Source organism: Necator americanus, chromosome I (assembly GCF_031761385.1).
Source record: "Necator americanus strain Aroian chromosome I, whole genome shotgun sequence".
NCBI lineage: Eukaryota > Metazoa > Nematoda > Chromadorea > Rhabditida > Ancylostomatidae > Necator > Necator americanus.
In genome coordinates, this window is record NC_087371.1 from 32551794 (window position 1) to 32565377 (window position 13584).

Here is a 13584-nt window from a genome sequence, read left to right on the forward strand (position 1 = left end):
TAGAGAAAATAGGTGGACTAATGTCGGGTATTTCAGTAGTAGCTTCTTACTTCTCGGCACGCCTTCTTCTCTAACACCAGCGTTGCCTTTCTCTGCTCTTTTTCCTTCCATTTATTGTGATTGAAACAGTATTATTTTGAGTGTTCCCCCCACCCTCTCACAAGAAACTTCTACAAATGCTGGAGTTTGAATATCTTTGACTTGTCTCCTGAGAAATTGTCTCCAGTTTTATAACTATCTAATAAAATAGAAAAAACTTAAAAATTTCCATTTTAGCTCTTATATTTGATTTTGAAGTGATATCGAGTGATTTAAAAAACTCTTAGAAATTCCCATCTGAGCTCTTTTTTTGGTTTTGATGTGATATCGAGTAATTTCAGATAGTGTGGGTCTAAACCGATGTCCGGCTGCGATTCTGGTGAAGGATCATCTCAGTGTGGTCCTTCTGAATATGAATGGGAATTATGTCGTGAAAATGTGAAACCACTAAAGTCAGGGCGTCGAGTTGAAGTGATAAATCAAGTTGGTCTTTTTTTTTTGTTTCATTGTTGAGTGTACAATTACTAGCGTGAGATAAGCTTTGGGAAGAAATGAGTCTCCATGAGTTGTGAATTTTTGAAAATTTTTCTTGTTCACCGATTAAATTGCGATAGAGCTACTATTATGCAAACATTGGCACTTCAACTATTCGCACTGGATAGAGATGATTCACTTTCAAATGACATTACCGATTGTTCAGCAATTCACGTTGGCATTGTTGGGAACGTTTCGTAACTCTAGGCACAATGCAAGCAATATTCCCATTCTTCTTTTCATATCTTAGCATCTGAGCTTAAAGTAGTGTCGAAAAAGTTATATCATTTTAGCAGTTATTTCTAAAACATTTTAGGAACTGTTCACCTTTAAAATTCAAAACTCGGAACCATCGTCTTTTATTTTTTATATTTGTATTTTTTATTTTCATTTTTCTTTATGTACTTTTAACCTTTCCCTTCACCATATTTATAATTTAGGCACTTGCTCACACAGCTTATGGCCAAAAAGCGGAAACGTTAGCAAATCAGAAGTTTGATGAATTTATGGAGCTTTGTGAAGCATCAGACGATCCTCTTAAGCATTGCCTCGATTTCTGTACATGGTTTGAGCAAAATTTTCCACATGGTCGACAACGACTCTTCTATTCATTGCTCTGGAAAATTGTACACAAGTCTGTTGGAGTGTCCTAGCTGCTACTAAGCATTCATTTTGATTCTTTTTTTATGTAGATGGTGTAATTTCTGAATGCTTAGATATGCGAAGTGGTCAGATTATCTCGAAGACGAAAGGATGGTGCGAATTTGGGAAAAATTGGCGGACAACAGCCTTGGTCATGGTTGGGAGATCTATCAGCATGCCAACAATATTGGTTCTTTACTCAGGTTCATCTTTGTTTTTATCATCGCGTAGAAATTAGGTTGAATATATTCTTTTTTTCTCGATCCGCCCGTCTTATTTTCTGAAACCATGTTCTGAATTCTGGTTTTAAAAACAACCAATAAAATTTTATGTTCTGATTATTTAATAGTTATACTAAGAAGGCGCTACCAATGCATTGAGAATGCAAAAAGCTAGCATTTGAATTTGACTATCAGTAAGTCTTCCTTCCATTTTTTTAAAAGAAGATCTTACTATTTGTTTCTTGTATTCAGTTCAATGCAGCAGTGAAAACATCAAAATAAACAAATTGAAGCAATTTAGTTTCATTACCTAATCTCATTGCAGATGCGCACAATTATACATTCGATGGGCTGAAGATCTTGAAATGCGTGGTGCAATCACAGACGCCAGAGCAGTACTTCGTCTTGCACGAAAACACGGGGCATTGCCAGCAGAGGCGATTGACAATGAAGAGGATCAACTGGAAATGCGTGAAATGCGACGCCATCTGGAAGACAACGGAAATGGTGACGACTCCTGGAATGAAGAGGAGTATGACGAGAACGGCGAAAGAGTGGCATTTACACGGCTCACGGGTACTCACACTAGCTAGTTGATCAAAATTCGTGAAAGTGCAGGATCAAAACAGTTTTGCTACATATTACATTTTATTTACGCATCCAACAAGACATAGAGATTTGCATAAAATCCAGCAAGTAGATTATTTTAAGAACGTGTAAACTTCGTATTGCTATTTGCTTTTCCGCAAAGTCTGAAGTAGTACTGTAGTTGTGGTCCAAATAACTAGAAGCAGGTTAATGACATTGGTCTCTCGGATTGATGCTTACTACAAGAAAAACTATAGTTTTTTTTCTTTCTAATTCTTCAAAATTTAGATTGAAAGAAAGAAGTAAGGGGAAAAAGGGAATTGCATCACAATTCCACGACAATTATCCACGTTACTGAGACCACGTTTGTAGTTTTGTACTGCGTTCACTCGTACACAACAGCGTCAGACATTTAGACTCTTTTCATGCTACGTTAGCTCCGAGAATAACAAAAATTTATGTGTTTATTATGAGTCAGACGTGCTCTTCTCATATTTATGAGAGCCACATCATAAAACCTACTGCGAAAACAGTTCTGACTTGGGTCCCTAAAATGAAAAAAAAATCTCGAAGAAAAACTCCATAATTTAGCGATGGGTGATTCTTCGGCAGCACCCGTTGTTAGATTACCTTGCATTGTGGGAGAACAGGGCAGCAGCAAGTTAGACAGAGGCCAAAAGAAACAGAACTCCACGAATAACGGCGTGCCTGCGTTTCAGGTAGATTTAATTAGATGTACATTATCTGCAGAACCTATAACGCATGAAGATTTTCATTCCAGGTGTTCGAAGACGAAGGAGATGTCGCAGAAACTTATCTGGAAGGAATTTATGAAGTCAACAATCACATAGAACGGTTCTCTTTAAATGACCAAGATGCAGAAAAGTGGAAAGCGAGCAAGGTATTTCTCTTTTTTTCGTCCTTTTGCTTCCACTTGCCGTGATTCACTGAAAGTAAGTGTGAATTGCCGAAAAGTTATGGTGAAGGTTTAAAGCAGCACGGATTATTGGAAAGCGTTGAGTGTGTAAAATGAGGTCTATTTCAAACTGTGGCAGGCGTAAGTTGCAAGACATTCCTTTAAGTTTGATTCCATCTACAGTGTCAATATTGTTGTAGAGAATCGAAACTACGACAAAACGCTTCTGGGTTCGTGGATCTTCACATTTCAAACAGAAAACTACAGAACTAACTAATAACGAATATATTTCACTACTTCTTCCACACGTTTCTTTTAGGTTCCTCTGAAGAAACTGAACAATTGTGTAAGCAGCTTTGTGGTCTATCAGGATGATGACAACAAGGAGAATAAAGACCCACAAACGGGTAAAGAGGTCAAAAAACCCGTACTGAAGCTCCGAAAATGTCTTATAAGAGATATGTCGGTTGAAGTGAGTTTTGGTTGAGTTGGATGAAGTGAAGATTGTTGCTCAAATAATGAGTAAGATTTCTCAAATTGTATTGACTTAGTCTAAACGTTTACCTGTTGTGAAGACGAATTCGAATCATTGAGATTTCTTGTAAGTGTATTGTTATTAATTGCTATTTTTAACTTCGTTAGGGCTTGCTGCATAGCTTAGCAAAATTTAGTTTAGTTCCACAAAAAAGCTTGCTTGCTTTGACGACGATGTGCATTCTATTGCAACGACTGAGGCTGTTTGGAATGTGTTCCTCAGAGAAAGTTCTGGAATTGCTAGGGCAGGGTCGCTGTTCCAAACATAAGTTCGTCAGACTATTGGTGCGGATTTTACAGACTCCCAGACAAGTGCATTAGTGAAAAGTGAAAATCATTCCAGGGTAGATGATATATGCTCTTTAAGGCTAGAATTTTCTTTTCCATCAAGAACATATTGAAAATTTGAGATTGTTAATTTGTTTTCAGCGAAGGTTTGGTGCCCATCTCAGGCCGACTCTGCTGCTGAAATGTGCTGTTAATAGTAGTCCTAATCTTTTCGCTCATATGTAGATTTTTTTTTTGCATGCAGACTAAAGGAAAGCACTTTCAAACTGTTCTTAACTAGGGCATGAGTCAAGGGATGCTAACTCATCATCGATTATTTGCCATTTTCCAGAACTTGTTTCACAATTAGTGCACAAAATAAAGTTTAGGACACTGCTTTATATATACTTTTCTTAGAAACAGCCGTCAAATTAAATTTCTATTTTAGGAAAACCTTGCCAGAATGTACGAGAGCAAGGAAGTTAACCAGGAAGCTAAAGGAGTGGCTCGAAGGATCAACTTTGATGATGACGATGATGAATAGCTTGCATTAACACGTTTATTAATCACATATTCAGTGGCTTTATTTCACAAGATTTTCTGTATTATTGGGAAGGTTTAAAATTTGAGAAGAATGTATCAAATACAATTGTATCCATGTTTTTGTTACTTTGATGGCTATACTTGGTCACGCCATCCACTACCGTCGCTTCTTTTTTTTAATGATTTGATGATTGAGTAACTAATCCAATTTAAGCTAGACAATTGAAATCGAAGAATGATTGATGGAAACAAACGATATACGTAAGTTTACTGTTGCAGGAGAAACCAGTAGGAGAACAGTGGATAGCATGTAGATGGGGTCGAATGTTCAGTATTGTTAGTGGTGCAGTCAAGTTTTTTTTTTAACTCGGATTTTCCATTTGATGAGGACCCAATTTTTGTACAGAAGATATAGTTGGGTCAAAACGACATGAACCAGAGACAGTTGCGTGAGCGGTTGCGCTCGCGCTCGAAGTTGCGCGGTGAAGCGTAGCGGTTGGAATCGTGTAAGGATCCTCGCTACCGCCACCCATCTCTGCAGTTCGCCGTGGTCCCTCCTCGATCCCAACCGCTGTCTCCACCGCACCGCTTACGAGCACAGCTGCCTACGTAACTGTCCGTTCTTCATGTCGTTTTGATCAGACTGCATGCTAGTATGCTATGTAGTAGAGTTTCATTGCTTTGTATGTGTTGCTTGGCCGAACCGATGTATGAAGTCACTGCCTCTATCCTCTCGGACAAGTCTGTCAACAATTCCTTGATCCAAGAACGATGAAAGGCTTGTTTTTGACAACGGTGCGGTTTCCAATAATTGATCGTGCAGTAACAGTCCCCTACCGACTGTACTACACTGGCCTTCGTGAAAGTGAATGTTCAAGTCACATTAGGGAAAATTCCTAGCATCAGTTGGAAATAGTAGTTGCTTTTTGATCCGTATTTGAGATGGTTGGCCTCGTTTCCGTGTCTGAGAGATCTCTGTGAAGAAACGCCATTCACATCGTATTCTTATGTAACTTGTTGTAAATATATGTGATGTACATGTGATTCTAGAGTTGAAATTAACAACTTTACATGTACGAATGTTTTCGGCTATTTTGATGTTTCCATTTAAAAAAAAAATGCAAGGATTCAGCGTCGATGTGCGCCTGGAGTCCGTTGCCTCGAACCTTTATAGCGCATACTTGACTGTCTGGGATGAGATTTTGAAGGTTTGGCAGATGCTGTATTGGCTGCCTAAAAGCGTCGAATTAAAACATTATTGCATTATCGAAAACGATTAGATTAGCTGTTTATACTTACATATTTTTGCGTTCTTGCACTTGTCGTGATCGCAATTATAGCTACCAGTACTAATACAGTTATCACTATGTAAAGGATAACGAAGCCCGCAGAAGTATCTGAAAAGAAAATGCTAATGTTGATAAATTGCTTATGGAACTGCATTAGGTCGAGCACAGTTATGGAATTAAGCTTCTGGATGTATAATGCAGAATTCACAGTCTCACATACGTTCATCACATCATTTCTAGGCCTTTCTGATATGGATTTTTTTTTTTGTTTTGTTTTCAGTAAACTACTCAAGTTTCGCACCATATCATGAACGTAGCGACGTAGCTGCGTCAGTCGATGCTGTCAGCAAGAAATTTCCAGATGAAGAAGAAGCACAGCCAAGTTTTAACGCTGTATCCGTGATGTCACCGATATTGTTGCTTCGTTTTCTTTTACAAATTAATTGTTATAAATAACTTACGACTGTAACATGTTTCTTCAGTACTGTAGAATAATATACTGTTGTCTATGAAGGTTGTATTTACAGCATAAAAGTGACACCCTGTGTCAAAAGTGAATGATGGTGATAACTGAAACACATGTTTCGTCGTTATCGCTCACGCAATATTGAGTTGTAAGATTTTTTACTAGATTGTTTTTACTTACTCCCAGTCTAATTTTGTCATTTCTTCCTGTTGATTTCACTTTTCGAGAACCGTACATCCCATCTTTGGGCTAAATACCAGATTTTGAGAGGAACTCGGGTGTCACATGCAATGGTTGATGTGATTTATCTATGGCGTCCCTATCGATGTTTGCTATGTACCACCACAAATAATGCGATTTTTTTCGATAGCAGTTCAGTGACTCTTGGTTGCTTTTCGTTTATAATAGTAGCATGGCAGATGTCAAAGAGTGGGCCACAATAGGACTAGGTTTATACTCATGGACTTTATCATCGACCTCGATGATAGATAGGTGCGTGCATAAAGTACCGTTCGCTGTTATGGTTATTTTCGTGGCGTAACCACTTGCACCGTCTAGGAGTGCGGCAGGCAATATAAGCCGTCATAAGAAACAACATTCCGGGCTCGTCCGTTTCCACTGATACAAGGAAACAGACGGAATCACCCACTCTTCATAATCTACGATCCCGTACACGAATACTTCACCTGAAATCTGTATCACCTCAGATTCGTGGGGTGATGCCTCTAAGGAAAATTTTTTGAAACAAAAGATTGAGAGAAAAAAAAAAAAAAAAAGAGGGAAAAAAAAAAAAGAGAAGAGGGAACACGGTTTGGAATTTATTGCGGTGTGGAGGGGATATAAGTGTTTTTGGAAGAGGAAGTGTATGTAGAAAGTTTATGACTTCCTTGCGTAGTGCCAGACACATCACCTAAGTAAAGGAAGTTGGACACTACCTTCTCTACGCACAACGATCGCTTTCGATGGTGATGTATTTCAAACAAGAAACAAACGAAGGATTGCTAGTGTTCAAAATTACTTTGAGGGGTCCTCGTCCCATGTCAGAAGAATAGTCGAAAGAAAGAAGTAAGTAGAAGAAGTAAAGTAAGTAAGTAGAAAACCACATTAGTTCTTTTTTGTATTATTATAATTACATTATTATTTGTTTCTAACGGTTAGAATTCTTTTTGGATGTACAATTATGATTTTACCAAACGTATGACACTTAACAGGAACTGCTCTTACTCCCAACGTTAGTATCGCGAACTACAGCGATGGATGGTACCACTAAAGGTTTCCCTGGATTTTAACCACTCCACTTCGGACGCATCCCCTTACGTTGCTGCATTCCATGTCGTTTTGACCCTACTATAGTTGACTAGGATCGTTATGGATGTATTTTATAATCACTTTTTTTCACACTCAAGATAACAAATCAGAATTGAAATTAAATAAGTAGAGAATCAATGTAAAAACATAGAAAACACACTTTTTTATAGGCATATACGTCGACCGATTTCACGTATTCTATAGGGAAATTGGAACCATTTGTGAATGAAAAACTCCATGAAAGCTCCAAGTTTAGTCCATCATCAACAACAAGTAACACTTCGATACCGCTTCCCTGAACAGATTTGTAATTACGTCACCGGGACATTTTACCTATGTTCCATAGTTAATAATTAAATAATGACTCAATAATAGTGTTCAATCCAAATATAAATAAAGTTGGAAGGGATGTACGCCTCAAATGAGTTATTTAACGGATTTTTAACGGATCATTTCACTTGAATTTTTCCATTCTGCTAGAAGAAACTTTTCACCATTCCGATTTTCTTCCATAGATTCCAAGAATGTAGTTATGTACAGAGTTGCGTCATGTCAAATGCTCAACATCTGGTTGGTTGAGTGGTTTGCTGTACTGGTGTGGCGGACAGAAATGGACACCTGACTCTCCAGTAGAGAGGGAGCGATGAGGAAAAGAGTGGTGGGAAAGTTTCTGATCGATTCTCGTGTTACTGCTCCTCCAAAATGGGTTAAGGAACTTCTCCATAAAGTAATTGAACTGACTAAGCTCAGTTCTAACAACTTTTTTCAAGTGTTCCCTTCTAGTCATCTGTCTTCGTCCGCGACCCTTTTTGCCGTTTTCTGGCTGTCGAGCCGCTTTCTGATTCGAAATACAATTTCTGCGCGAATCAGAGCTATAGAGGAGCATAGTAGGGTCAAAACAACACGAAGTACGTATGCAATTGCGTACGCAGCTTCTCTCGAGGTGCATCGGTGGAGCGTAGCGGCTAGGAGCGTGGTGAAGCTCTTGCTGGCACCGTACGCGTACGCAATTGCACTAGTGATTCATGTCCTTTTTACCCGAATATATAGTCGGGTCAAAACGACATGAACCACGGGTGTAGTTGCGGTGCATTCGCGTACGCGCTCGAAACGGCGCGGTGGAGGCAGCAGTTGGAACCGAGTTTGGACCGTCGTAAACTGCAGCGATGGGTGGTGCTGGCAAGGGTTTCACCACACTCCTAGCCGCTACGCTCCACTGAAGCGCCTCGAGAGAAGCCGCGTACGCAATTGCGTACGTGCTTCATGTCGTTTTGACTCCACTATAAGTGCTGAAACCTAGCTTTCATTTTCCAATATTATCGGAAAACACAAAATCCTTAGAGAATAGTTTGATAATATATGGATGCACTTACATGTCTCTCTATTCTCTCCGGTACAATTTCTTTCGACGCAGATGGAGCGATAAGCAAGATCCATGGACTGTGAGGGCTTTTCCCGGCTTGTGAATGACATAAAACAGTAACGTAGTAGGTTTCTGAAAACTGTTGGACTGTGTTGCAATGAAGAGGAAATCGGGAATGATTTTAGCAAAGAACAATCCTTCTCTTTCCTGGAAACACTTAGCGATGAAGTCTTGTCAGATAAGGACAGGACTAGGACAAATGGGACTAGTTGAATTTCCTTTACAATGGCTTCTAATAACCAAAATGGGAATTGTGTTGTTAGCCGTATCCTAGAGAATCTCCTCCGGCATATAGGGTGGTCCACATGAAGTTTGACGGGCTATGGAAAGAGATGCGGTGATACCTTAAGCCAAAGAAACGGGTACGGAAAACTGAATGGACCTTCCAGCAAGATTGGACCTCAGCGCACGGTGCAAAAAAGACAGTGGAGTGGTGTGAGACCAATCTTCTGGATTTCTGGACAAAGATGTTTGGCCATCAAACTCGCCCGATCTTTTGGATTTTGCTGTCTGGTCAATTCTAGAGCAAAAAGCCTGCCTTTTAAGCATAAGCCACTGGATTCGCTGAAAGGACCTCTGGATGAGGGATGGAGGATTGGAACTGATCGCGGCCATCAAAAATTTCCGAAAGAGAATGGATATTTGTATAGAAGCTAATGGAGATCATTCTGTATGCGATGTGTGAGAAGTTACGTAGAATCTTCTGACCAGTGAATAGAAAAAAATTCTTATTTGGACTAGTAGATGCAAAGTTGTGGGTATTTTTTTGCGTCACACTTCATGTGGACCACCCTGTATACTTAGTGAAGATGAAGACTTTGTATACCAGACTTGGGTGATCGGTCAACATTATTTTATTTTGTTACCATTGAATAAAACAAAAAATCAGCTTTAACAAACGTAAGAGGAATGGAATTTGCAATTGTCGTATCAGTAATTGAATTCAAGCTTTGTAGGGAGGTATAGTGGTGAATTACGTACGCAATTGCGTACACGGCTTTCCTCAAGGCGCTCCAGTGGAGCGCAGCGGCTAGGAGCGTGGTGAAATCCTTGCTGCCACCATTCATCGCTGGAGTTTGCGACGGTCCCAACTCGGTCCCAACTGCTGCCTCCACCGCGCCGTTTCGAGACGCGTGCGCAAACGCACCGCAACTACACTCGTAGTTCATGTCGTTTTGATCCGACTATAGTAAGAGTTCTAATCTTCAAAGCTTCTGATCTTCCGGCCCTCCTAAGAACTAGAACTCAGCGATGGTTTCCAGAGTGAATGAGTCACCTGTCATACCCACGAGAACTCAGTAATAAATATGGCCACTGGTTCTTTTGGAGTTTTCCAACGTTTTTCTCTGTGATTTTTGCATGGGGTACAAGAACTACGGTTTTTTTCTTTAGAAATAAACAAATTTCCAAGAAAACAATACGTGAGCGCTTCAGTTTCGGGAAGGAAGCGGATGTTCGATGTTTTGGTGTTTGTTTGCGTTGACATTTTTTTGAAATGGTCGGAGCTTCGCAAATGTAAGCCTAAACATGATATCAGTAAAAGTTATTACTGTTTAATTTTCCTGACTAAACTTCTATGAGGAGTTTTGTTTATGGGAAGAAAATTCAAAAGTTCTAATAAGATTATGCTGTCCTCCTATGATGTTTTGGTGAATGTGATCGTTTTTTTTTTTTTTTGCTATTACAGTCGTTGACGGTGACTAAAAATACTAATTGATAGGTTAGGAACGAGCGGGGGATGGTCATGAGGGTCGCTAGGAAAGTCGTGCCAATGTCCGACACTTATTTACTTCCTTAGAAACAAACATCTAGTTACGTTAGAAACGTGAGCCAGAAAAGATAGAAGTGATTACAATTTTGTCTAAACCTTGTAGAGGAAACGTTGGCTTTTTTGTTTTTATATCTCAAACGAGCACGCGTTCTTCCTTGTTCGTTTTCGACATCATCAATGACTCGGAGACTTCACAATCCGCTTGGGACCCGCCCCCACGTTCACTTCAATTCAGAATCGTTTGACGTTTACGAACGCGTAACTGGCCCATACAAGTCAAGTCAGTGTTTTCACCCCCCAGACAAATCTCTTACCAATAAATCGACCCCGGACAGATGAAAGGCTTGGTGAACACTGGGCGATCCGAACCTCTGGTCGATCGGGGAGACAGCGGAACCTCTAGCCGACTGCGCTATACCCGCACCTCACCTGCTGATAGAAGGGTGAAACCAACCTGAAACCTGGTGCGATTATGTAAGTGGCTGTGCAGTAGAGCTGGCGGTTGCGATCGAGGCAAGACCCTTACTAGCTACGTTACCAGAATAACGAGGTCCCGCCTTTTTCTCATCCGCTAGCTCCACTTCACCTCGCACCTCGAGCGCAGGTATCTACGATATTGCATCACCGAACTTGAATTTCATCTTTGGCGTGTATTACTAGTCAACTTGTCAGTAATAGGTCCATAGGTACACTGAATATGAAATACGCATCGCTAGTGACAGCAGAGGCGGGACGTGTGAGAACGTCTTTAGTACTTAGATTTAGATAATTTAAACTATTTTTCGAGGCAGCGTATCACAATTTTGACGTTGTGCGGAACCCACAGCGAAAACGTAGAGTTCGTGTACTAGTCGATTGTGGAACTCAGCGTAGTTCCACTCATTATTCCTTATCCGTCGTAAAAAAAAAACAGCGTGTGAACCGTTTTAGTTCCTATGAGGCGCCTGTATGTACACGCTTCGGTCAGCTCACCAACCTATTCATTGGTTTCACTTGTGTAGACTGGTGAAGAGACCTAATTAATCTTCAGCCGGTCAACATGGATGCGATAAGGCAACTGAAATCGTTATAGAAAAAAAAACAGCGTCTTCCACGTCGTTTTTTTTACGACGATTAGGCAAGGATGAACCGAACCGTGATGGGTTCCGCAATCTACTACCCGAACCGTTCGCTTTCGCTGTGGGTTCCGCACAACGTCAAAATCATGATACGCTGTTTTTAAACATTCAAAACAACATTAACTGACTTTATTTAGTATAAGAGTTTATTGCAATGGGTAGTGGTCAGTGTTCCAATATTTGCGCATGTTTGCTGCGAGTTTTCCGTTCTCTCGTTGTTATCGACGTCGCAGAACTGTATTATACTCCCTTAAAAGTATGTCCGAGCTATGGTTCAGTGACTGTTTGAGCGAAAACTTCCCTTTTTTTCAATATAGAAGACAATACCAACAAACAAAATAAAGTAAAATAAACAAAATAAACAATATTAGGTTGTATCTACTGTATAAACTCTATAAATGGTTGTCCGCTCCAAGTAATCTGAAGAAGGAACATCTTTCCTTACCTCGCAACCTTTGATTTCGCCAGTGTTCTTTCGTTGCTTTGAAGGTATGAAGTGCACAATAACCTGTGCTGGATCAAAACTAAAACGTATTCGTGTAGGCGCATCTTTCGGAGCAGCTGCTAAAGTTGTCGCTGAAAAAAAAAGCCAACAAGTTTCATACTATATGTTTCAAAAGAGATGAAGCAAAATCTATGATCCTAACTCTTTTCCTCGGTAGATGTGCTTGTCGTTGTCGTTGTCGTTGTTGTAGTTGTATCCGTAGCCATAGCCGTAGTCGTAGTCGTAGTTGTCGTCGAATTTCCATCAATCTCAACAAGCTCAACTTTTCCGCTACACAGCCATAGTGGAATAAGAATCCTGAAAAGGGGAAATGGTAGCGTGGAAAAATCGTAATCAGACAGTTTTATCGTAGACAATGAGAAACTGACCACCAAGTCATGAATGACCATCCGCTTCACTGAACACCACCGCCAGCATCGACAGTTCTGAAATAAAGTTTGTTGTACACAAATTTAATTGATTTAACTCCTGACTTGATAACAGTAGGATGAGTTTTTGATTGTTCTCTCAATAAGGGGTTATGCCGCGATTATTCATGTCTTAAAAATTAGAAATCACACTGACAATAGAATATTTATTTATTTATTTATTTATTTATTCACATACACCAATGGTGCACCAGAAAAGAAGGATAAAAAATGGAACACAATTTGTCTGAGTCAGAAAATCAAACTAACAAAAACGTTTTTTTTTTACAAATTTTACTTAAACCGGAACACCAATTTATTGTTCACGAAATTGGTGCAGGATACGTAACAATAGATCGCTACAAAGCAAAGAAGGCTCATATTTGGTTCAAATTACAAAGTGACAAGTGAAACGGAAGCTCATTCATGACTTGATGGTCAGTCCCTAGAGAAACTGACCATCAAGTGCCATTCGGCAAAGAGACATGAGAAAAATGGATGAAATCATCATCTTTTTTTTTCCTTCGATTCTCATTAAGTTCATTCTATAAACTCCAGTAAAAGAACTTTTCATCTCAACTCTTTTTTTTCTTTTTTTTTCACTTATGGCTTTGTAACCACAGCGTGCTTCTAGTTGTTTAAAAGCTTTTTTTTTGTCGTGGAAACATTGTTATGGTGAAGATCGTAAGTAAGCCATGTACGATGTTACGTTTAGTGCAACGATGAGAAAACTACAGCACACGGTCATAAGAAAAGGATACTGTTATTTCTGCCCGACCTTAAAATCCGCTGATTCGATGGTCTGAATAGAGTAAATACAGCAAGTAAACACATATAGAATATATAAAGACACATACATATAGAATAGATGAGGCGGGTGTAGCGCACTCGGTTAGAGGTTCCGCTGCCTGCACGTTCGATCGAAGGTTCGAGTCCGCTCTAGTGCTCACCAAGCCTTTCATGTTTCCGGGGTCGATAAATTGGTATCAGACTTGTCTGAGAGGATAAAAACA

General features: G+C 39.8%; 2 protein-coding genes across 2 annotated transcripts; one reads left to right on the forward strand and one right to left on the reverse strand.

Annotated features, from left to right (window-relative positions):
• Positions 1-399: 399 nt before the first annotated feature.
• RB195_007535 (uncharacterized protein) lies at positions 400-4285 on the forward strand (the record flags this gene model as incomplete). Its single annotated transcript, XM_013452969.2, has 8 exons — positions 400-522; positions 1014-1207; positions 1290-1418; positions 1762-2012; positions 2616-2743; positions 2806-2925; positions 3260-3412; positions 4190-4285. 8 exons carry the CDS (start codon positions 400-402, stop codon positions 4283-4285), a joined length of 1194 nt encoding a protein of 397 aa, XP_013308423.2.
• Positions 4286-5412: 1127 nt separating this feature from the next.
• Positions 5413-12543, reverse strand: RB195_007536 (uncharacterized protein; the record flags this gene model as incomplete). The annotated part of the gene is made up of 10 exons (XM_064181218.1): positions 5413-5517; positions 5584-5681; positions 6035-6143; positions 6220-6288; positions 7508-7642; positions 8721-8842; positions 10192-10291; positions 12105-12235; positions 12307-12461; positions 12533-12543. The coding sequence occupies 10 exons, from the start codon at positions 12541-12543 to the stop codon at positions 5413-5415; spliced, it is 1035 nt and encodes a 344-aa protein (XP_064038025.1).
• Between the last annotated feature and the right edge of the window lie 1041 nt (positions 12544-13584).